A 23,471-nucleotide genomic window follows, 5' to 3' on the forward strand; every position below is an offset into this window, starting at 1 on the left:
GGCAGCATTTGTCTAAACGCTTTTATCACGCTCACCGAATTCTACACCGATAGAAAAATGAAATACTCAAATTAAATATCTGACTATTGAATTCAAAATGTTATATTAAAATTTAAATAAAAAATTTAATCATAATATCAAATATAATGCATATTAAACTATTAAAATATTCTATCTAGCGTGGAAAATATTATATTTAAAATAGTTCCTATTAGATTTGAAAGCATTTTATTTAAGTTTGATATGGCTTAAATTTGAATTACAGTTACAGATAATAAAACAAATAACTGAAATCCGCAATTAATGAAAATCAAAGCGAAAAATATTTAAATTGAATACAAAATATTTGACTTTACTACGTTCTTTTTTTTCCATTATATAGACTGATGATACAGTCTGCTGCCGATCTCACGATCACTGACTATTTATTATGGAGGCGTTCTGTTTTTTATTCACAACGTTGAGAATTAATATAAAAGCAAGATGTTTTTGTAAAGTACGCTACAGTTTGGTGACAATGGCTAACAGAATAGCTTGGGCTTTTATATTTGCATTGGCTGCCCTGCAGTCATCGGTAAAATCATTTAACTTTAAACATTTCTTGGGACTAAGGTTTTAATTTAATCGCAGTTCGCAGCACCTCCAGCAAACAGATGGCAGTTACAATTCGAGGTAACCAACGAACTCTTTCAAATGATAACTGAGGCATTGGAAGAGTTGAGAAATGTATTTCAACTGGTTATAGACGAGGCCGAACTTATTTTACCCCCAAACACAAAAAGTCTTATTCTTACGGAGCTTAAGGAATTGGTTGCAGCCGTGGATTCGCTGAATTTCGATGACTCTTTGGAGCTGAGCAACCTGGAGGAGGCTCTCGAGGAAATGCAAAGTGTAATGGAAATCGCAGACAGCAGGGAATTCGAATCTGAGGCGGACGAGGTTGTCCTCCAGTTATTCATACAGCATGGCGTCGATGACTTGGAGAAGATTCTGGAATTAAACTTGGAAACTACTCTGAAAGCAATCGAGATGAAGGTGCAGAACTATTTGAGCACATGGTCGGACAGTCGGTTGGCCAGGAATTCGGATTTAGTTAAGCAGTTCAAAGACTTCAAGAACGAGGAGGATGTCTACGAGAAATTAGATAAGTTGTCAAATTTTGATTTATTCAATTAAAAATTGAACAATATATTTGAAACATATGCAATATAAAAATTGGTTTGTAATATTGGGTCCATTTTTTGTAATTTTATGATGTAACCCCTTTCAAAATTTCCAAAAAATTACTTTGCAAAAAAGCGGCCAAAAAGCTGCAGTTATAATTCTATAACTTTTCTTATAGATATCCCATTCTGAAGTGGTGTATCTTAAAAGTCTTGTGGCCTTGGTCTCTAAAAATCTGCATCAAAAAATTGGTTTGTAATATTGGATAGATTTTTTGTAGTTTTTATGAGGTAACCCCTTTCTAAATTTCCAAAAAATTACTTTGCAAAAAAGCGGCCAAAAAGCTGCAGTTATAATTCTATAACTTTTCTTATAGATATCCCATTCTAAAGTGGTATATCTTAAAAGTCTTGTGACCTTGGTCTCTAAAAATCTGCATCAAAAAATTGGTTTGTAATATTGGATAGATTTTTTGTAGTTTTTATGAGGTAACCCCTTTCTAAATTTCCAAAAAATTACTTTGCAAAAAAGCGGCCAAAAAGCTGCAGTTATAATTCTATAACTTTTCTTATAGATATCCCGTTCGGAAGTGGTATATCTTAAAAGTCTTGTGGCTTTAGTCTCTAAGAATCTGCATCAAAAAATTGGTTTGTAATATTGGATCGATTTTTTGTAGTTTTTATGAGGTAACCCCTTTCTAAATTTCCGAAAAATGACTTTGTAATAAAACGGCCAAAAAGCTGCAGTTATAATTCTATAACTTTTCTTATAGATATCCCATTCTGAAGTGGTATATCTTAAAAGTCTTGTGGCTTTGGTCTCTAAAAATCTGCATCAAAAAATTGGTTTGTAATATTGGATAGATTTTTTGTAGTTTTTATGAGGTAACCCCTTTCTAAATTTCTGAAAAATCACTTTGCAAAAAAGCGGCCAAAAAGCTGCAGTTATAATTCTATAACTTTTCTTATAGATATCCCATTCTGAAGTGGTATATCTTAACAGTCTTGTGGCTTTGGTCTCTAAAAATCTGCATCAAAAAATTGGTTTGTAATATTGGACAGATTTTTTGTAGTTTTTATGAGGTAACCCCTTTCTAAATTTCCAAAAAATTACTTTGCAAAAAAGCAGCCAAAAAGCTGCAGTTATAATTCTATAACTTTTCTTATAGATATCCCGTTCGGAAGTGGTATATCTTAAAAGTCTTGTGGCTTTAGTCTCTAAAAATCTGCATCAAAAAATTGGTTTGTAATATTGGATCGATTTTTTGTAGTTTTTATGAGGTAACCCCTTTCTAAATTTCCGAAAAATGACTTTGCAATAAAACGGCCAAAAAGCTGCAGTTATAATTCTATAACTTTTCTTATAGATATCCCGTTCGGAAGTGGTATATCTTAAAAGTCTTGTGGCTTTAGTCTCTAAGAATCTGCATCAAAAAATTGGTTTGTAATATTGGATCGATCTTTTGTAGTTTTTATGAGGTAACCCCTTTCTAAATTTCCGAAAAATGACTTTGCAAAAAAACGGCCAAAAAGCTGCAGTTATAATTCTATAACTTTTCTTATAGATATCCCATTCTGAGGTGGTATACCTTAAAAGTCTTGTGGCTTTGGTCTCTAAAAATCTGCATCAAAAAATTGGTTTGTAATATTGGATCGATTTTTTGAAATTTGTATGATGTAACCCCTTTCAAAATTTCTGAAAAATGACTTTGCAGAAAAGCGGCCAAAAAGCTGCTGTTATAATTCTATAACTTTTCTTATAGTTATCCCATTCTGAAGTGGTATACCTTAAAAGTCTTGTGGCTTTAGTCTCTAAAAATCTGCATCAAAAAATTGGTTTGTAATATTGGATCGATTTTTTGAAATTTTTATGATGTAACCCCTTTCTAAATTTCCAAAAAATTACTTTGCAAAAAAGCAGCCAAAAAGCTGCAGTTATAATTCTATAACTTTTCTTATAGATATCCCGTTCGGAAGTGGTATATCTTAAAAGTCTTGTGGCTTTAGTCTCTAAAAATCTGCATCAAAAAATTGGTTTGTAATATTGGATCGATTTTTTGTAGTTTTTATGAGGTAACCCCTTTCTAAATTTCCGAAAAATGACTTTGCAATAAAACGGCCAAAAAGCTGCAGTTATAATTCTATAACTTTTCTTATAGATATCCCATTCTGAAGTGGTATATCTTAAAAGTCTTGTGGCTTTGGTCTCTAAAAATCTGCATCAAAAAATTGGTTTGTAATATTGGATAGATTTTTTGTAGTTTTTATGAGGTAACCCCTTTCTAAATTTCCGAAAAATTACTTTGAAAAAAAGCGCCAAAAAGCTGCAGTTATAATTCTATAACTTTTCTTATAGATATCCCATTCTGAAGTGGTATATCTTAAAAGTCTTGTGGCTTTGGTCTCTAAAAATCTGCATCAAAAAATTGGTTTGTAATATTGGATTGAATTTTTGTAATTTTTATGAGGTAACCCCTTTCTAAATTTCCGAAAAATTACTTTGAAAAAAAGCGCCAAAAAGCTGCAGGATTAATTCTATAACTTTTCCTATAGATATCCCATTCTGAAGTGGTATACCTTAAAAGTCTTGTGGCTTTCGTCTCTAAAAATTTGCATCAAAAAATTGGTTTGTAATATTGGATCGATTTTTTGTAGTTTTTATGAGGTAACCCCTTTCTAAATTTCCGAAAAATGACTTTGCAATAAAACGGCCAAAAAGCTGCAGTTATAATTCTATAACTTTTCTTATAGATATCCCGTTCGGAAGTGGTATATCTTAAAAGTCTTGTGCCTTTGGTTTTTAAAAATCTGCATCAAAAAATTGGTTTGTAATATTGGATTGAATTTTTGTAATTTTTATGATGTAACCCCTTTCAAAATTTCTGAAAAATGACTTTGCAGAAAAGCGGCCAAAAAGCTGCTGTTATAATTCTATAACTTTTCTTATAGTTATCCCATTCTGAAGTGGTATACCTTAAAAGTCTTGTGGCTTTAGTCTCTAAAAATCTGCATCAAAAAATTGGTTTTTAATATTGGATCGATTTTTTGTAGTTTTTATGAGGTAACCCCTTTCTAAATTTCCGAAAAATGACTTTGCAGAAAAGCGGCCAAAAAGCTGCTGTTATAATTCTATAACTTTTCTTATAGTTATCCCATTCTGAAGTGGTATACCTTAAAAGTCTTGTGGCTTTAGTCTCTAAAAATCTGCATCAAAAAATTGGTTTTAATATTGGATAGATTTTTTGTAGTTTTTATGAGGTAACCCCTTTCTAAATTTCTGAAAAATCACTTTGCAAAAAAGCGGCCAAAAAGCTGCAGTTATAATTCTATAACTTTTCTTATAGATATCCCATTCTGAAGTGGTATATCTTAACAGTCTTGTGGCTTTGGTCTCTAAAAATCTGCATCAAAAAATTGGTTTGTAATATTGGATCAGATTTTTTGTAGTTTTTATGAGGTAACCCCTTTCTAAATTTCCAAAAAATTACTTTGCAAAAAAGCAGCCAAAAAGCTGCAGTTATAATTCTATAACTTTTCTTATAGATATCCCGTTCGGAAGTGGTATATCTTAAAAGTCTTGTGGCTTTAGTCTCTAAAAATCTGCATCAAAAAATTGGTTTGTAATATTGGATCGATTTTTTGTAGTTTTTATGAGGTAACCCCTTTCTAAATTTCCGAAAAATGACTTTGCAATAAAACGGCCAAAAAGCTGCAGTTATAATTCTATAACTTTTCTTATAGATATCCCGTTCGGAAGTGGTATATCTTAAAAGTCTTGTGGCTTTAGTCTCTAAGAATCTGCATCAAAAAATTGGTTTGTAATATTGGATCGATTTTTGTAGTTTTTATGAGGTAACCCCTTTCTAAATTTCCGAAAAATGACTTTGCAAAAAAACGGCCAAAAAGCTGCAGTTATAATTCTATAACTTTTCTTATAGATATCCCATTCTGAAGGTGGTATACCTTAAAAGTCTTGTGGCTTTGGTCTCTAAAAATCTGCATCAAAAAATTGGTTTGTAATATTGGATAGATTTTTTGTAAATTTGTATGATGTAACCCCTTTCTAAATTTCCTGAAAAAATGACTTTGCAGAAAAAGCGGCCAAAAAGCTGCATGTTATAATTCTATAACTTTTCTTATAGATATCCCATTCTGAAGTGGTATATCTTAAAAGTCTTGTGGCTTTAGTCTCTAAAAATCTGCATCAAAAATTGGTTTGTAATATTGGATCGATTTTTTGTAAGTTTTTATGATGTAACCCCTTTCTAAATTTCCAAAAAATTACTTTGCAAAAAAGCGGCCAAAAAGCTGCAGTTATATTCTATAACTTTTCTTATAGATATCCCGTTCGGAAGTGGTATATCTTAAAAGTCTTGTGGCTTTAGTCTCTAAAATCTGCATCAAAAAATTGGTTTGTAATATTGGATCGATTTTTTGTAGTTTTTATGAGGTAACCCCTTTCTAAATTTCCGAAAAATGACTTTGCAATAAAAGCGGCCAAAAAGCTGCAGTTATAATTCTATAACTTTTCTTATAGATATCCCATTCGGAAGTGGTATATCTTAAAAGTCTTGTGGCTTTAGTCTCTAAAAATCTGCATCAAAAAATTGGTTTGTAATATTGGATCGATTTTTGTAGTTTTATGAGGTAACCCCTTTCTAAATTTCCGAAAAATGACTTTGCAATAAAACGCCAAAAAGCTGCAGTTATAATTCTATAACTTTTCTTATAGATATCCCATTCTGAAGTGGTATACCTTAAAAGTCTTGTGGCTTTGGTCTCTAAAAATCTGCATCAAAAAATTGGTTTGTAATATTGGATCGATTTTTTGTAGTTTTTATGAGGTAACCCCTTTCTAAATTTCTGAAAAAATGACTTTGCAGAAAAGCGGCCAAAAAGCTGCTGTTATAATTCTATAACTTTTCTTATAGATATCCCATTCTGAAGTGGTATATCTTAAAAGTCTTGTGGCTTTGGTCTCTAAAAATCTGCATCAAAAAATTGGTTTGTAATATTGGATAGATTTTTTGTAGTTTTATGAGGTAACCCCTTTCAAATTTCTGAAAAATGACTTTGCAAAAAAGCGGCCAAAAAGCTGCAGTTATAATTCTATAACTTTTCTTATAGATATCCCATTCTGAAGTGGTATATCTTAAAAGTCTTGTGGCTTTAGTCTCTAAAAATCTGCATCAAAAAATTGGTTTGTAATATTGGATCGATTTTTTGTAGTTTTTATGAGGTAACCCCTTTCTAAATTTCCAAAAAATTACTTTGCAAAAAAGCAGCCAAAAAGCTGCAGTTATAATTCTATAACTTTTCTTATAGATATCCCGTTCGGAAGTGGTATATCTTAAAAGTCTTGTGGCTTTAGTCTCTAAAAATCTGCATCAAAAAATTGGTTTGTAATATTGGATCGATTTTTTGTAGTTTTTATGAGGTAACCCCTTTCTAAATTTCCGAAAAATGACTTTGCAATAAAACGGCCAAAAAGCTGCAGTTATAATTCTATAACTTTTCTTATAGATATCCCGTTCGGAAGTGGTATATCTTAAAAGTCTTGTGGCTTTAGTCTCTAAGAATCTGCATCAAAAAATTGGTTTGTAATATTGGATCGATCTTTTGTAGTTTTTATGAGGTAACCCCTTTCTAAATTTCCGAAAAATGACTTTGCAAAAAACGGCCAAAAAGCTGCAGTTATAATTCTATAACTTTTCTTATAGATATCCCATTCTGAGGTGGTATACCTTAAAAGTCTTGTGGCTTTGGTCTCTAAAAATCTGCATCAAAAAATTGGTTTGTAATATTGGATCGATTTTTTGAAATTTGTATGATGTAACCCCTTTCAAAATTTCTGAAAAATGACTTTGCAGAAAAGCGGCCAAAAAGCTGCTGTTATAATTCTATAACTTTTCTTATAGTTATCCCATTCTGAAGTGGTATACCTTAAAAGTCTTGTGGCTTTAGTCTCTAAAAATCTGCATCAAAAAATTGGTTTGTAATATTGGATCGATTTTTGTAAATTTTTATGATGTAACCCCTTTCTAAATTTCCAAAAATTACTTTGCAAAAAAGCAGCCAAAAAGCTGCAGTTATAATTCTATAACTTTTCTTATAGATATCCCGTTCGGAAGTGGTATATCTTAAAAGTCTTGTGGCTTTAGGTCTCTAAAAATCTGCATCAAAAAATTGGTTTGTAATATTGGATCGATTTTTTGTAGTTTTTATGAGGTAACCCCTTTCTAAATTTCCGAAAAATGACTTTGCAATAAAACGGCCAAAAAGCTGCAGTTATAATTCTATAACTTTTCTTATAGATATCCCATTCTGAAGTGGTATATCTTAAAAGTCTTGTGGCTTTGGTCTCTAAAAATCTGCATCAAAAAATTGGTTTGTAATATTGGATTGAATTTTTGTAATTTTTATGAGGTAACCCCTTTCTAAATTTCCGAAAAATTACTTTGAAAAAAAGCGCCAAAAAGCTGCAGGATTAATTCTATAACTTTTCCTATAGATATCCCATTCTGAAGTGGTATACCTTAAAAGTCTTGTGGCTTTCGTCTCTAAAAATTTGCATCAAAAAATTGGTTTGTAATATTGGATCGATTTTTTGTAGTTTTTATGAGGTAACCCCTTTCTAAATTTCCGAAAAATGACTTTGCAATAAAAGCGGCCAAAAAGCTGCAGTTATAATTCTATAACTTTTCTTATAGATATCCCGTTCGGAAGTGGTATATCTTAAAAGTCTTGTGCCTTTGGTTTTTAAAAATCTGCATCAAAAAATTGGTTTGTAATATTGGATTGAATTTTTGTAATTTTTATGATGTAACCCCTTTCAAAATTTCTGAAAAATGACTTTGCAGAAAAGCGGCCAAAAAGCTGCTGTTATAATTCTATAACTTTTCTTATAGTTATCCCATTCTGAAGTGGTATACCTTAAAAGTCTTGTGGCTTTAGTCTCTAAAAATCTGCATCAAAAAATTGGTTTTTAATATTGGATCGATTTTTTGTAGTTTTTATGAGGTAACCCCTTTCTAAATTTCCGAAAAATGACTTTGCAGAAAAAGCGGCCAAAAAGCTGCTGTTATAATTCTATAACTTTTCTTATAGATATCCCATTCTGAAGTGGTATATCCTTAAAAGTCTTGTGGCTTTAGGTCTCTAAAAATCTGCATCAAAAAATTGGTTTTTAATATTGGATCGATTTTTTGTAGTTTTTATGAGGTAACCCCTTTCTAAATTTCCGAAAAATTACTTTGCAAAAAAGCGCCAAAAAGCTGCAGGATTAATTCTATAACTTTTCCTATAGATATCCCATTCTGAAGTGGTATACCTTAAAAGTCTTGTGGCTTTGGTCTCTAAAAATTTGCATCAAAAAATTGGTTTGTAATATTGGATCGATTTTTTGTAGTTTTTATAAGGTAACCCATTTCTAAATTTCCGAAAAATGACTTTGCAAAAAAACGGCCAAAAAGCTGCAGTTATAATTCTATAACTTTTCTTATAGATATCCCATTCTGAAGTGGTATATCTTAAAAGTCTTGTGGCTTTGGTCTCTAAAAATCTGCATCAAAAAATTGGTTTGTAATATTGGATAGATTTTTTGTAGTTTTTATGAGGTAACCCCTTTCCAAATTCCTAAAAAATTTCCGATGTCTGTCGCCCTTTGGCGATGCGGATGCCAACTGAATATAAGTACTATTCAACTAAAAAATTACAAAGTACATGGTTTTCACCTACCGACAATGCAAATACAAAGATGAATAATCCAGAGGGCATTATTTGTATAAGTAGTTTCACGTTCGGAACAGGCAAATTGTAATTTGATGCCGATCTCACAAATACTAACTTTTTATTAAACAGACTTGTTTTTGTTTACAACTTAGTGTATGGATGACGTAGGAAATGAGGCATTTTTTACTCTCGGCAAGGTCCATCGGAACCTGATATTACAATTAGAATGAAATTTAAATTAAAAATTTAAGAAAACAGACATTCAAAGTACCTCCTTTGATTGACTGATGTTTGTGTTCCTTTTATCTATCAATAGATCGTGCCAATCGACTTTTAACCCACAAAACAGTGATATTAAATTTGGTGACAACAAATTATAAAGAATTCGACTAAATAAATACACTTTTTACAATTTTCAGCTTCATCCTTCTCCAACAAAGATTTTCAGACCACAATGATTTTATTGATTATTTAATAAATAATGCACAATTCATATTTTAGATGCAAAATTCTAATTTTTGAAGTCTTTCAAATGCAAGTTTATAAATAGTCAGCAACGATTATGCAAATTAAAGCGCCAGTAACTAGTGATACGGGAAGTCAAAAATCATCACTCATCAGCAAGTGGTGAGAGGGGGAAAATCGATTCGTTTCTATTACGAGCTTAGTTTTTTATTTTCTAGATTATTTCCAAAGGCTATTCGAATGGAGATTAGCTAAAAGTTACGGAAAGAAGCTCCGAGTCCATCGCGTGAATCGTAGACATTCCGCTCGACCTGTGGCGGTCCTCTGCCATCGGAGCTGTAGCTGTAGGACTCCGTGCGGTAAAAGTTGTTCGAAGAGCTTCCAGAACTGATTGGACCATTGCGACCATTGGGGCCACTCTGACCCATGGAAGAACTAGGACCTCCAGAAAATAAAGGGATCATCGAGTTACCTAATGGTATGGGGATCTGCAAAGGAGACAATAAGTTAACAAGGGCAATGAACAAGATATACAGTTCTTACCGATCTAGATACCCACGATGGTGTGTCCTGGCTGCCGTATTGCGGTTCAGCAAAGCGGTTCGGGAAGTTCGGTGAATTTATGAAGGGTCTATTGTTTAAGCTGCTGCCTCCACGAAATTGTCCCCTGGGGTCTTCACTGTAGTCCGTTAGGAAACCATTCCCGTATTGGGGCGGCTGAAAGAGTTTAATCATGAATCACCGGGTTTTACTATTACATAATTACACCAACTCTGCGAATAGGGCCAATATTCCCTTGTGAGTTCTGAGGAAAATATGGTCGAGGTGGAGGTCGAAATCGGTTGGAACGGATGTCTTCGTCTTCATAAGAGCTGGTTACTTCTTCCACTTCTCCGCTACCTCTCTAAAGAAAATTAGTAAGCAACAGGAATATATATATGTATATGTATATATATATATATATATCACCTCTAAAAACTCCACTCCATCATCCTCTGGATCTACCAATGTTGTGCCATTTCCGTTTAAGGAAGATCTATTGGAAATCTTTTCGTTGTTTGATTTTTCTCCTACTGGCTTGAACAGATGCGTAGGTATATTAGATGTATCGCGTGCAGTTCTCGCCTGAAAATATGAAACATTACGTTTGCATATAACCTTAGATACGAGAGCAAATCAACTCACCTTGGGCTGTGGCAGCGTGTGGCAAAGCTGAAAGATTCCAGATGCATTGAAGTAAAAATTCTAGAATCTGTCGACTTTAACTCACCCCCTGGGCGATGAATAGACAGCCAAATAGAACGAATTGGAGCGGCAACATCTCGACAGATCTCGACAGCCACTTACGTCTCGAGCTTCCGACGATCGACGGAACTATGAGTTGACTGGGTGGAATGCGCTGCAATTAAATGCACCGACGATCTCAACCCGCCCGACTGGAAATCACCAAGGTGAGAGAGTCGGGGCCCGGGGTTATCAGCCCGGGGAATACACGACAAGGAAATTAGAAATCAGAAATCAATAAGTTAATTCGCTCATATGCGCAAATTTGCCATAATCGTTTTTCCGAATCTAATCTTGAAACGAGCTCATGAAATACTGGGAGCAAAGTTAATACAAACTATAGGGCTAACACTTTCTCAATGAATTAATCAACAAACTTAGATATGATATGAAAAATCTGAAGTTTCACAAATAAAAGTGTAACGGCTAAGCTTTTTCATTCATTCTTTATAAATCATTATTTATATTATTTTAAATTAATTTTTTTTTAAGTTGCACAAGAAAAGTAAAAACTCAGAAATTATAATTTAAAGAGTATTTAATAATGTGTTAGGAAGTACATTTCAACAAAGAAATAATATAAATTCAACAATGACTTTCTTGACTCAAGGTTTTTTTTTCACAGTGTTAAGCACGGAGTATTTAGTAGCGTCCATAGCCGTAGGACGAACCGTATCCGCCACCCGGTCGCGGATAGCTGGGTACAGTGATCACTGGTCTTCGGGGAACGAGGTAGACCTGGGGATAGCCGTATCCAGGTGGTTTCAGAGCCACATCCTCCTCCTCCTCCTTGTTGTCTTCGCCGGACTTGTCCTTGTGCGTGTCCTCGCCGGATTCATCATCGTCGTGATTGTGAGGGTGTCCAAATTGGGGCCTAGGACCGTATCCCTGGAAGCTGGGCCAATTGTGGGGCTGGTGGAAAACGGGTGGCTGGTAGGGGGAGTAGGGCGATCTGAAGGTCGGGTACGAGGGGTATCCACTCAGCTCGGGGCTGTCCTTTTCCTTTTCCTTGTCTCCTTTGGGAGTGGCCGAAGCGTCCGGCGGAGGTGCAGGTTTAGGTCCCGATGGAGTGAATACAAGTCCAGGATAGGGATAAGGATAGGGATGCGGGTGCGGCTGCGGATAGGGATGGGGATACAGCTGAGGGTAGGGGTACGGATGGGGATGTGGCTCGTGTTTATGAGGCTTGGGAGTTGTCGTAGGCTCTGGCGTTGTCGTTGGCTCTGGAGTCGTCGTTGGCTTTGGAGTCGTCGTGGTGGTGGTTGTGGTGGTCGGCTCCGGAGTGGTGGTGGTGGACTCTGGCAGAGCAGATCCATCGTTGTTTTGCTGCAAGCCATCGTCCAGCTGGGCCAAGCCATCGTCGGGAGCAACGGTGCCCTCACCTTCCTGCTCCAACTTGGGCGTGGTGGTTTCCGGCTGAGCAGTGGTCGTTGTGGTCGTCACCTTCTTGTGGGGATCATGATGGGGCTCGTAGTTATGCGGATCCTGGGGCTGGTACCGGGGTGGATGATGGGGCGGGAACTGGGGTGGATGTTGGGGCTGGTAACCAGGAGGACTATGTGGCTCCGCCAAATTTGCATCATCGCCGGTCTCCTCGTCACTATACACTGAGGCATCGATTTGTTTTTTAGCCTCCTCGAGCGACAACTGGGCATAGCTCAGCGCCAGAAGCTAGAATTGGGTGAAATATATAATTAGTAAATTGTAACGCTGATGAACTGTTGTGGTCTGGTCAAGATCTGGCACCCACCTGGCTAATGAGCAGGAGTTTGATGAACATCTCTATCGATTAACTGCAGCTGGCAAGGGCTAGGCGAGAACTGCTTGGTATCTGCCGGTCGGAGCCGACTTATATAGTCCCCCAGAATCGCCCACAATTATGGAAATAGCTAAGCCCACAATTAAACTAAGCCCCAGAGCCATCAGCACTCTCTCTCTTTCTCTCTCGCAAAAACCCGCTCGGCATCAGGTGTTGGATGCGTCTGGCCGGAATTTCCCGGACTGCGTTCATCACATCATGCTTACAGAGATCGGCGACTATCAGTTGGTCACAAAGAGAATTCGTTCTGGCCGTAAAATCAGGCAGCAACCCATCCATCCAATCGATTTCGAGCTGCTGTAATCAATTCAACCTGCGCAGCGACTATAAAAGGTGGCATTGCCCAATTGGCTCGGCTGGTTTCGCCAAAGTATGTGTATCAGGTGTGACGTTGATATGGCGATACCTGAACTTAAACTGGTGAGGGGTATTTCCTCTTTTTTGCACACATAATCGCATACATTCTTTGTCTCCAAGATCGGAGTTGTTCTCTTCTTGGTAGCCGGTCTAGAGGCTCAGGAAACCCCTGTCACTGCGACTGAGTCAGCACCAACCACAGAATTGACGGGGGAAACTTCTACAGTGACCACCGCAGAAACCACCATACCTGATGAGTCCACGATAACTGAATCTACCAAGCAACCCGTAAAAGTTCCAGAAAATGCAGGAGACCCATTTGTCAAGCCAGGAAAACATAGACCAGGTCTACGTCACGTTCGAGCCCACGATGGCTTCCACAATTTGAAGACGGAGAAGTATTGGGCCCACTGGAACGACGCCTTCACATCAGCTCTTATGACCCCTTGAAAATCGTGCCTTTGTGACTTATTTTCTTATATTATTCTAATAAAACAAAATCCAGGACACGAGTCAAGAGTTCAATCGATTTTCCATTTAAGAGAGAATTATAGTAAGTAAATAAAAAAAAATTTCAAAATTTAAAAAACTTTTATTTACCTTAGAATTTTTTTTTTTAAGTCTTAAGAATTTTTATATTTTTTACCCTAATAAAAAACAGCTTTTTTCAAATGGTAAATAATTGTTTCCTTATTATTTTAAGATCCATTTTCATAATTTCACTGCGGTTTTGAATAAGTCTCTGTTGGTAGGTAATTTGGCTAAAAAAATTGAGGCACCCTATACGGTATTACTCAGAAATTGAAACATGACGAATTTGATTCGATGACACGCAGTTTTTTTGTCACTGTAAAAAAATATTGCCAAGTAATAGTTTTTGTGTTCTTTTACCTACAATGCGCTTTTTGGTTTGCTATTTTGCTAAATAAAATTCTAAAGAAATTGAATGGGAATTTTTATATTTTAATATTTATATTTTGTATGGAAGAGGAAAGCCGCTGAAGACCTGTTGGCAAGGTCGAAATTGCATGCGATCTCTGTTGCCCCGTTACAAAAATCATTCACAAAGCTACGTATATATAAAAATGTCTCAGTTTTCATCAAACAATGGGAAGCGGAAACCTTGTCCATCTATGTATATCTGTGGATCACTGATTAATTGGCCATTTTAAATGTTCTGAATGCATTATTGATACATCGGGTAGCCTTTACTCACTAAACACTTCATGAAAACAATTCCCTCAGTTACAAATCAGTTTTTCAATGTATTTGTTACTAAGCAATTGTTTTAAATTTCCATTAAGTAGAAAATACTTTCGTTAATACAAAATTCTGCACTTTCCAAATAAATACTGGGTGATTAGATACTGGAATCTGTTAAACCATTCTAATTTAAAAGAACGTTGTGGTCATACAAAGCTTAATTGCAACAAAATAGATTCAATACAATTGAGCTTATTGCAAGTATGAATAAATCTATTTTATCATTTTAATTTAAAGTAAACTTTAAATAATACATAAACGAATAAAAAGATCATATTAACTACAGAGTATTAGTTGCAACAAAATATTTTCAATAAAAAAATGTAAAAAAGACTGCACGGTATTTGTACTAACAAATGGAATATCATTCCAATGGATTAAATCTAATCTCTGACACTAGAAATCGATTGGTTCCATTCGTACTTCCTATCCATATTAAATTGTGTTGTCACATTAAAAATGAATGTAATGGGATCAAGACTTAATCACTTGGCGATCCTCGGATGCCTGCTATTTCTCCTCGTCTACGTGGACTGCAGAGCCAACCAGGAACACTCGCCGAATGACCGAAGCCGTCACCAGCGTCCCCACAATCTCCATAGACCTCCATATGAGGGATATGATTGGTACAAACAGTAAGTACTGGATCCTTTCATGTTCAAGGATACATAATCTTGCGACGTCTTTGTACGTCTTTCAGCTATGAACGAGACTCGGATCCGGGAAAGGACACCAATTACGTCAAGGCCAGAACGGGCAACGAGAAAACGCTGGGAGATTCTCCTCCCAAAGATCTGAAAGAAAAAAGGTACGGCATTCCTCAATTTAGTTATCCCGTAGTCCAGGAACCATTTCTCTTTAAGGCAAAAACATCTTTCTCAAAAAGATAGGGACGAGCTCCATGACTGGACCACTTCGGAAGAGAAAAAAGGACATGACCATAACAGCCAGAAAATTGTTAGCAATGCTAAAAAAATCGTGAGCGTGATCAAGGCGGTAAAAGAAAGGGGTACTATGTAGGTTGCACCTATTATCTTTATATTTATAGCAATGCCACTAAATCGTGACTTTACTTTAGAACCGAGGCAGAGAGATCCCAGTTGACGCCTGAACTAAAACCAGCAGCTTTGAAAATATACCGAAAGTTCAAGGACAAAATTAAAATGAATCCAGATGCCTACCATGCATTGGAGGTCGTAATACACGAGATAATGAAAACATCAAAGGGTCTAGCCTCAAAACACAGGCGCTCCAGGCATCACAAACACAAACCCGAACCGAATTTGTAGATGCACGTTTGTAGCTATAAACATACGATTTGCAAACTATTAATAAAGGGTTTTATAATATTTAGTGTCTCTTACTGTTTCTGAATAAGGGACTTCATTACCAATGATCACCAAGATTGATTGCCTGATTTTCAGGAACTGAACATGATGGTACATTCAAGATCGTTTAGTTTAGGCAGCAGCCATAACTTTAATTTCGACTATCTTGCTTCCACTTAATACACATAGAAGTCGGCTAACTTAATCACACACAACAGCGGAATAATTAAACGGTAGCGGACTTAGTTCTTCCACTTCTTGTTCTCGTAGTCCCACTTGGAGGTCAAGCCGGTGACGGGGTTCATTTCCAGGTCGATGATGCGCTGCAGCTGGGCCTTCTGGTGCTCCTCGTCGAATGTGACGGGCAGCTCATCGTACACTGCAAAGAAGGAACTGATTAGCAAGGGTATACCACTATGGAGTATCCAACAAGCACTCACCGAAGAGGTTCATCAGGACGGCCACCCAGATGGCGGCGGCGCTGAAGAGCAGGGCAACGCCCAGATGGAGCTTCCACTCGCCGGTTCCAGCCTGGACCTCAGCGATGGTCTGGCAGAAACTGGCGCGGTACAGGGCCTTGATCTCCTCGGGGCTCAGCTTCTTCCAGTCGCCCTGCTCCTTGGTGCGCAGAGCGTTGATCTCGTTGTTGGGCTCACGGAAACGGACGGCGGGCATGGGGTAGTCCACGCGATCTGCATAGCAGGCGGTGCCGTTCCAGCCGTAGCCAACGATCTCCCGCTTGCCGATCTTGTCCAGGGTGTGGACGCCGGCCACACTGCCCACCTGGGCGCTCTTGGGCAGCTGGGAAGCCAGCTGGCGCAGCACAGCGCTGTTGATTAGTCTCAGGGCCATTTTCTCAAGGGATCTGCAATTGAAGATATAGTTTACGGTTAGTTTTTAAGTCTCTGTGTCAATTTCTCAAGGGGTCTGCAATGAAGTTGATAAGACTCGTACCACTACTTGCATAAATCGTACCACTATTTCCCAATAACAAATACCAAGAAACAAGTGAATTTTAATCATTTTACTTATAAGGGCCATCAATTAACTACGTTCGAGTTATATAAAAGTGTGACTTTATATAAAACTTTGTTAGCCAGACCCAATTTCTCACGGGGTCTGCGATGGGACATATAGAACTCAGTTAGTTGGAGGTTATGTAACAGCTGGAGGACTACGTGATAACTGATTAAATCCATTTCCATAAAGCGCCGGCTATTCAGAACTTCTAGCAAATCTCAATGTCGTTTATTTTCCTCGATTTCGTGCTGTAGGTGGCATTATATCCGCATAATTATCCCATTTTTCATTGCCACCACAGTTGTTGTGTAATCGGTGGGCGGCTTAAATTGTCGGAAAACCGCTCGTAAACCGGTGGCAGCGGGGTTTTATATTACAACATGGCGTGTGCATCTGCCTTATCACTAATTATATTCGTTTGCTCACTGATTTTATCCAGTTTTCGCTATTTAAACTTATTTTCTTTGCACTTTTACCTACTTCGACTCGCTGCTAAATAATCAGTGTGACCGTGGTGTTATCGATAAAATATACCGTCCGGCTATCAAAAATATACTTCTATACCATTTTGTATATTTTAATACACCATTAATAGTTTTAATATTTAAAAAATAAAATTGTCAGTGAACTTAATGTTTGTTTATCATTGTTTTTAATCTAAACAAATTTTCTTGCAAATCTTGCTAGAAAATCTGGCTATTTATTCGTACGATACTATCGACATTAAATTCCAGAAAAATAAGCTAATCGGTGGAAGTTGTGACCCCAGTCACTTCACAAATATCGGTAGTCGGGAAGAAATATCGATAAGTGGCGGATTATTCAAATTGAAAGTATAGATTTCCCCCTTAAGTTTTCTGATGAATGCCTTAAAATAATGATAATGTTAAGATTTACAAAATGATTGAAAACCCATTCAATAGATCAATTTTTTCCGCTGATAAGAAAATAAGCCTCAAGTTATGTTTGATATTATATTTTATTTTGATTTGATGTCATATCTCATAAATGCACACATTTAAATTAGACAGAGACACATAATTTGCTTTATCGTATCATATAGTTTTACTGCTTGTATTGGTAGTATATGTTTTTACCTTCCGATTGGGTTCTGGTGTGTCGGTAATTTAGCTATTTTATCGAGGATGGGGCATTACGTATTCACTTTCGCGTATTCCTGTGTTTAAGCGCGGCTTGGCATAATAAATATTTAAATGGTATTTTGCTTCATTGTGTTTTATAAATATGCAATATGTTTGTAACAATATTTAATGATAATTACGCAAATAATTAAACTAAAGTGAAAGCTTTTTCCATTAACTTCAACTATACATATCATGTAAATTGGTAGTAGCAAAAACTTATAGCTACATTTACAATAGAGTTAGATATTAGTTGCAATTTAATTATATATGATCTGCCGGCTCTGGGCTTGGATAAAGGGTATAAAAAGTCTAAACCGCCGGACAGTTTCACACACTTAAGCATATGGGGATTTAGTTTGTGTTCTATATATGTACAATTTCCTTTCTATGGATTTACTTTTCTTTAACATTTCATGTTAGCTAAGGTTTGTTCTCTCAAGTTTGGGCTTTTGGAAACGCAGCTGGGGCCAAGATTTTATTTTTAGGTTGGTAGTGCTTCGATATAAGGTTTTTTTTGTTGGGCTTGGACAATTTGCATTTTTAACAAGTGCGCTAAAAAGTGCAATTTACTCTAGATGGCAGGGGGAGTGGTTAGAAATGGGTTGGTTTTAACGGTGCAAATGGAAAGCTCTTGGAACTGCTTTTGAACCTCGCCGCGAAAGTAGTGCAAGAAGTCTCATTTGTGCGGGGAAAAGTAGTATGCTGGATTAGTTCTCGGCCAGCGCGTTCCTCTCAGTTAGTCCATCTGAATTTGGCATGTAGTGAAGTGGTTCGATCATATGGCTTTCTACTCGGCTCCGGCGGAACTGTCGGGCGTGACATTCGAGTCCAGACTGGCGCAATCGGACTCCTGATCCTGAGCCTCCGAATAGTTGGCCGCCTCCTGCAGCCGCATCAGCATGTTGAGCTGTAGATAAATTCTTTTTATTAGCTAAAAGTTAGGGGAAAACAACCATTAACCTACCAAGGGATCCTGTTGCTCCCCGTTAGTCAGGGCCACGCCCTCGAGTCCCACATCCTCGGCATTGATCTGTCGCAATGGGGGCACCGAGTCCGGACCGTAGGGCCAGGGATAGGAGTTCCGGATGAAGGCGGAGGGATCGTTCCAGGCGCCACCCCGTCTTCCATAGAGCTGGACTCCCTCACGAACGGCCTCCACCAGATACGGCGATAGATGGTAGTTCCAGATGTCCGTGAACCACACCTGCGAGTCCTTCAGATCCAGCGGACAGGCGAGGAACAGCCTCGGACCGATGGTCACATCGCTGGAGCTGTGCACCTCCAGAAACCGATTGATGTGCTGCCACACGGAAGGCAACCAGGCCAGCACTGCCGCCAGTTCCGGCTGCGGATGCTGCGACTGCAGCTCCAGCTGGAAGAGCCGACGTCTCAGGAAGCGACCGAGGAATCCCTTCACGGGCTCCATGTGATTAGCCGTGAGTACCTGTCATATAAGTATATATAAATTAATTTTTAAGTTATTTGATAGACCCTACAAACGCTTACCCATCGGAAATTGTGGTGCAGTTGCAGGTTGGTGGTGTTGCACGTGGCCTGCGACATGGTGCCAATGATGCAGGGCAGCTTGTTGGCCGGTCCGGCGCTCAGGAGACAGGAGAAGACATCGCCCAAGGCGGAGGCATGGTGCAGGTTGTCCAGAATGATCACAGAGGGAAGCTCCGAGGCGCCGTTGGCAATGGCCGCCTGCTCGGCAATGTGGCCCAGATACTGACGCAGATCCTTCGAGGATTTGTGGTCAACACTGGAGAAACAGGAAGATGGGTTAGTTTACTTAGAGAATAGGTGGATGATAGAGCCCTGCACGATTGTGCTCGAAAAGCCCTCAGCCTATATCAGCTCACAAAAATTTTGGATTCATTAGAATGGGTTAAAATAAAGGACTCATTGGAATCATAAAATTAGCAAATTTCGAAATAAACTTCGGAATATATTTACATTGTTATTATATTTATTTTCTATGATAGATGCCGACAATATCTACTGCTGTATTTAGTTGCTTTAAATATGAAAATGTTAAAATAAAGCAACTTTAAATTTAATTTGTATTTAACTGAAATAAAATTAATTGAAATCAAAAAGAACTTTTTTTAATCGTATATTCCCCACATTATGATTTAATATTTCATTTAAGTATTATGTATTAAATTTTGAATTCAATAGTCTAATATTTACACTAGTCAAAAGTAGTAGATCATAAAATGTGGAATTCAATAGTCAGATATTTACTCTAACTATTCCATTTGTTTAGTACATTATTGGCATTCGCACCCGCCTTTAATAATATATAGAACTAATTTAAACTAATGAATTCTCGCGAATACAAAAAATAAAGGATTAAAGTGTTAATCCAAAAAGTTTTCAATAAATATATTAAAGAACTATAATAGAAGCTTTTCTTTGCCTGACCAGCAAGTATTAAACTGTTTTTGAGAGCTTAAATTTATTGTTTGTTTGTTTTACTCGAGCTGAGCTTTTTCAAACGAGTCAATCAAATCGAGGAGAAGCTGTTACTAATAAATCTTTAGAAAGCAGCTGATTCTAAACTCAACTTTCGGACAATATTTAAGAGACTTACTTGAACGTGGCAATGGCCTCCGAGGGATTGCCCCTGGCCGCTCGGGCCACCAGGAACTCGGCCAGTCGACGGGCCAGGTAGGACTTGCCGGTGCCACTGGGGCCGCAGAGGATCAGGCGACGGTGCTCCGTGAGCAGACTGATGTACCGATGGACGATGCTGCGCGGGATGAGGCTGTCGAAGGCCAGGCTGCCCACGCCCTGCAGGCAGATGTAGAGGGTGCGCACACTGCCCACGATGTAGCCGCAGGGCAGCAGCTCCGGGAAGCCCATCTCGGGACCCCGCTTCGCCTCGCCCAGGTGGTACGAGGTGATGGAGTCCGTGTTGAGGCCCAGATTGGTGCCCGGATCGATGCGCGCCACATAGTCCTTGAAGGTTTTGCGCACCACGTAGTCCAGGTTCTGCCACGTCGTCTTGCCGGATATGTAGGTGCAGGCGATGACGAACTCGTTGCAGCTGGCGCTGGCGCTGGCATAGTTCGATTTCCGCTCGCTCTGCGATTGCGCATCCGCCTCGTGGCCATTGGCATAGAAGCCGTCCAGCTCCTGCAGCTCCTCGCAGTATTTGGCGAAGGCCTCCGGCTGGCCCAGATAGCAGGCAATGGCTATCTTCTTGCCATCACACACATCGGCCAGCTCCTCGGTGGCACTGGCCATGTGCACGGGACTGGCCAGCGGAGCGGCCTCCAGGGCGGGCGGTGGTGGCGTCAGGTCAATGTGGGTACTGGGACTCAAGGGCGCCGCACCGACGCCATTCGGAGCCGGCGGTGGCGGAGGTTCGGGGGCCGGAGCCGGCGGCAAGCACTCCTCCTCCAGTTCGAGTTCCTCGCTGAGACGAGCCGGCAGTTCCATGGGCGGCCGATTGCTGCCATCCGCCAGGGAGTATCTCCGGGATACCTCGGAGCTGCCAGCCACCGAGCCATTGGGACTGATGGCCTGGCCCAAGCTGGCCTCCGATCCGGCCAGCGATCGCGTGGTCACCAGCTTCTGGAGCCGCTCGTTGTTGTGCTTTAGCGACATCATCTCGGCCCGCATCTTGTTCATCATCTCCTTGAGGCTCTCCAGCTGGGAGGCCGAGCTCAAAGCCTCCAGCCGTATGTCCGTGAGCACAAGGTCCTTCTCGCGCAGCTGCTTCTTGAGGTCCTCCACCTGCAGCTCCTCCTGCTCGATGGCATCGATGGGCTTGGCATTGTCGATCAGAGTGAGCGTTTTGGCGGGACTGCTCTGCTTGCTGTTGGGCAGCGGAGGTGCCGGCTGGGTGGCCAAGGAGGCCAGGCCCAAGGGCTCACCATGACCGTTGGCCAGGGATAGCTTGCCGGATGCGGAACCCAACTCTGAGTGGTTGCCGTGATGATGGTGATGGCCCACATGACGACTCGTCTTCGAGATCTTGGCGTTGCGGGAGAAGGCCTTGGTGAAGCTGCTCCTCAACCAGCCCTTCTTCTTGTTGGCCTTGTTCTTGTCCTGCGCCGCCGAGCAGCCGGAGCTGATGGAGTTCAGGGAGCACATGGAGTCGGTGCTGTGCTGTCGCTGCATTCCCACGGTCATCGAGCCATTCGGATTGGGGTTAATGGGGCGCTGTGAGCCGGACTGCGGTGGCTTTTGGTCTGACCCCGCCTGACCCTGACCCTGCCCCTGCCCCTGACCCTGCCCCTGACCTTGACCCTGCGTCTGCACACCCATGCTCTGCATGTGGGCCGTTGTCAGGCCCGCCTGGATGGACTGCTTCCGCAGCAGCTCGATGGTCTGGCGCATGTCCGTCAGCTCGCCGTCCTTGCGTTCCGCCGTCGCCGTCAGTTGCTGCAGTCGGTTGGTCATGTTGGACAGCGACTGCTCGAAGGCGGTCACCACATGGGCCTGAAATGGAGGAGGAGAAGTGGAGAAGGGGGTTAGGCCAGCTCTATTGTCTGTACAATCCATCATCGCCCGTTTTGAGCACATCTCGTTCGTGCCTCGCATTCTGAGGCCAAGTGAGGCGGCTGTTTGGCATTCAAGGCGCTGCACCCGCCACTTGCAACTCACCTCGACCACATGACTCATGGACTCACGGACTCACGGACTCATGGAGCCGGGCTCTAAGCCGGGTCTTAAGAACTTTTCCAAAAGCTTCTGTCTCTCCTCTGGGATACGTGCACTCAGAGAACGTAAACTATTTTCTACTTCCCAATGGTTAAATATCTAGTACGCCTAAGTTCATTTTAAGAACAAAAGTTTGACACTAATGAACATTGACTTGGATTATGTGAAATATATATGTCCATCATAAAGTTCTATGTGCTCAGACCTGCATTTCAATTCATAAGGGAAAAGCCATAATTATTGAAATAAGAAGTCTTCGAACAATTAATGCTCTTTAAACACATCAAATAATTAGTTACACTATCTAGCCAAAAATGTATACTAAAATGTTAAAGAAGTTTTCACATTTTTAAGGCATTTTCTTAAAACAAATCTTTTTAACAGATACTATTTAGGCATACAAAATTATAAATTAAATTTGTTTAAAGAAGTTTTTACATTTTAAGGCACGTTTTTAACCGATTAGTTTATTGCAAAAGATAGCAAAATTAAATTATATGTGACATGAAGCTCTAGAAGTATTTATTTATTTTTTTATTTTTTAAAATAATAACATTTGTGTAACTTTAATTTCATTTAAGTCAAGACAATCCCACATTTCTCTGCGTGAACTTTAGAACCTGTGTCACTTCGTGGGCTTTGTTGTGCCAGCACTTCGCCATCGTTGCTTATTTTTTATGAGCCAACGTGACTGGCCACAAATAAAGAAGAGAGAACTCTGGGTAAATGCCATAATATCTATACGAATATATATGTGCATCAAGTTGATGAGTGCCATTAGAGAAATTCAGTGGAGAGTGCCGAGAAGTGGTGACTCAGGGCGGATGTTGTGTAATTACCAAGGAAGTAATGAAGAAAGAGCTCAATCCGGGTAGATGAGACCATCAATTCAAAGGCAAACTTCCCTTTTTATCGTAAAATGCTTCAGCAAGTAATTTGGCATTTTTATTGTTATTAAATTGGGCGACATGCCGCGAATTTCAAGTGCACCAGAACCAGACTAATTAAATTATGAATTTGCAAACGTGATCACAACAAGTGTTATGCCAAATACCCAACACATTCACATTTAAAAATCACGTAGTAACCCTCTAAGGGGCGAACCCTTTCAACTTTCTCCGTATCTGCATACTGATTCGTTTGGCTGCCAACTCACGTAAGCGGCGGGCATAAAAATTGATTACGGTGCGTATGAGTAACGTGACACACACAGGATAAGTCG

General features: G+C 39.2%; 7 protein-coding genes across 9 annotated transcripts in view; 3 read left to right on the forward strand and 4 right to left on the reverse strand.

Annotated features, from left to right (window-relative positions):
- The first annotated feature begins 474 nt into the window (after positions 1-474).
- Positions 475-1,215, forward strand: LOC128261599 (uncharacterized). The gene is made up of 2 exons (XM_052995381.1): positions 475-574; positions 631-1,215. Exons 1-2 carry the CDS (start codon positions 518-520, stop codon positions 1,174-1,176), a joined length of 603 nt encoding a protein of 200 aa, XP_052851341.1. The 5' UTR covers positions 475-517; the 3' UTR covers positions 1,177-1,215.
- An 8,329-nt stretch (positions 1,216-9,544) lies between these two features.
- On the reverse strand, positions 9,545-10,762 carry LOC128261370 (uncharacterized). The gene is made up of 6 exons (XM_052995035.1): positions 10,630-10,762; positions 10,545-10,571; positions 10,329-10,484; positions 10,132-10,263; positions 9,903-10,076; positions 9,545-9,847 (listed from the first exon to the last, which is right to left on the reverse strand). Exons 1-6 carry the CDS (start codon positions 10,678-10,680, stop codon positions 9,611-9,613), a joined length of 777 nt encoding a protein of 258 aa, XP_052850995.1. The 5' UTR covers positions 10,681-10,762; the 3' UTR covers positions 9,545-9,610.
- A 401-nt stretch (positions 10,763-11,163) lies between these two features.
- LOC128262511 (uncharacterized) lies at positions 11,164-12,548 on the reverse strand. The gene is made up of 2 exons (XM_052996814.1): positions 12,394-12,548; positions 11,164-12,314 (listed from the first exon to the last, which is right to left on the reverse strand). Exons 1-2 carry the CDS (start codon positions 12,421-12,423, stop codon positions 11,286-11,288), a joined length of 1,059 nt encoding a protein of 352 aa, XP_052852774.1. The 5' UTR covers positions 12,424-12,548; the 3' UTR covers positions 11,164-11,285.
- A 123-nt stretch (positions 12,549-12,671) lies between these two features.
- Positions 12,672-13,344, forward strand: LOC128262512 (uncharacterized). The gene is made up of 2 exons (XM_052996815.1): positions 12,672-12,882; positions 12,940-13,344. Exons 1-2 carry the CDS (start codon positions 12,835-12,837, stop codon positions 13,267-13,269), a joined length of 378 nt encoding a protein of 125 aa, XP_052852775.1. The 5' UTR covers positions 12,672-12,834; the 3' UTR covers positions 13,270-13,344.
- Positions 13,345-14,523: 1,179 nt separating this feature from the next.
- Positions 14,524-15,371, forward strand: LOC128263501 (uncharacterized). Its single transcript, XM_052998581.1, has 4 exons — positions 14,524-14,717; positions 14,783-14,890; positions 14,946-15,098; positions 15,161-15,371. Exons 1-4 carry the CDS (start codon positions 14,542-14,544, stop codon positions 15,369-15,371), a joined length of 648 nt encoding a protein of 215 aa, XP_052854541.1. The 5' UTR covers positions 14,524-14,541.
- Positions 15,372-15,533: 162 nt separating this feature from the next.
- LOC128262402 (cytochrome c oxidase subunit 4 isoform 1, mitochondrial) lies at positions 15,534-16,972 on the reverse strand. Of its 3 annotated transcripts, none has more exons than XM_052996640.1 (3): positions 16,907-16,972; positions 15,851-16,275; positions 15,534-15,789 (listed from the first exon to the last, which is right to left on the reverse strand). In XM_052996640.1, the coding sequence occupies exons 2-3, from the start codon at positions 16,260-16,262 to the stop codon at positions 15,653-15,655; spliced, it is 549 nt and encodes a 182-aa protein (XP_052852600.1). In that variant the 5' UTR covers positions 16,263-16,275; positions 16,907-16,972; the 3' UTR covers positions 15,534-15,652. The 3 variants fall into 3 exon arrangements, with proteins under 3 accessions (XP_052852600.1, XP_052852599.1, XP_052852601.1); XM_052996639.1 differs by having other exon boundaries at positions 16,911-16,971; XM_052996641.1 differs by having other exon boundaries at positions 16,857-16,940.
- Positions 16,973-17,390: 418 nt separating this feature from the next.
- LOC128262927 (protein sickie) overlaps positions 17,391-23,471 on the reverse strand; it is a 153,772-nt gene continuing 147,691 nt past the window's right edge. Inside the window, 4 exon segments of the mRNA XM_052997512.1 lie at positions 17,391-18,482; positions 18,540-19,019; positions 19,082-19,337; positions 20,172-22,027. Of these exon segments, the coding sequence (XP_052853472.1) occupies positions 18,363-18,482; positions 18,540-19,019; positions 19,082-19,337; positions 20,172-22,027 (2,712 nt within the window). The 3' untranslated portion in view covers positions 17,391-18,362.

Source organism: Drosophila gunungcola, unplaced genomic scaffold (genome assembly GCF_025200985.1).
Source record: "Drosophila gunungcola strain Sukarami unplaced genomic scaffold, Dgunungcola_SK_2 000001F, whole genome shotgun sequence".
Classification (NCBI taxonomy): domain Eukaryota; kingdom Metazoa; phylum Arthropoda; class Insecta; order Diptera; family Drosophilidae; genus Drosophila; species Drosophila gunungcola.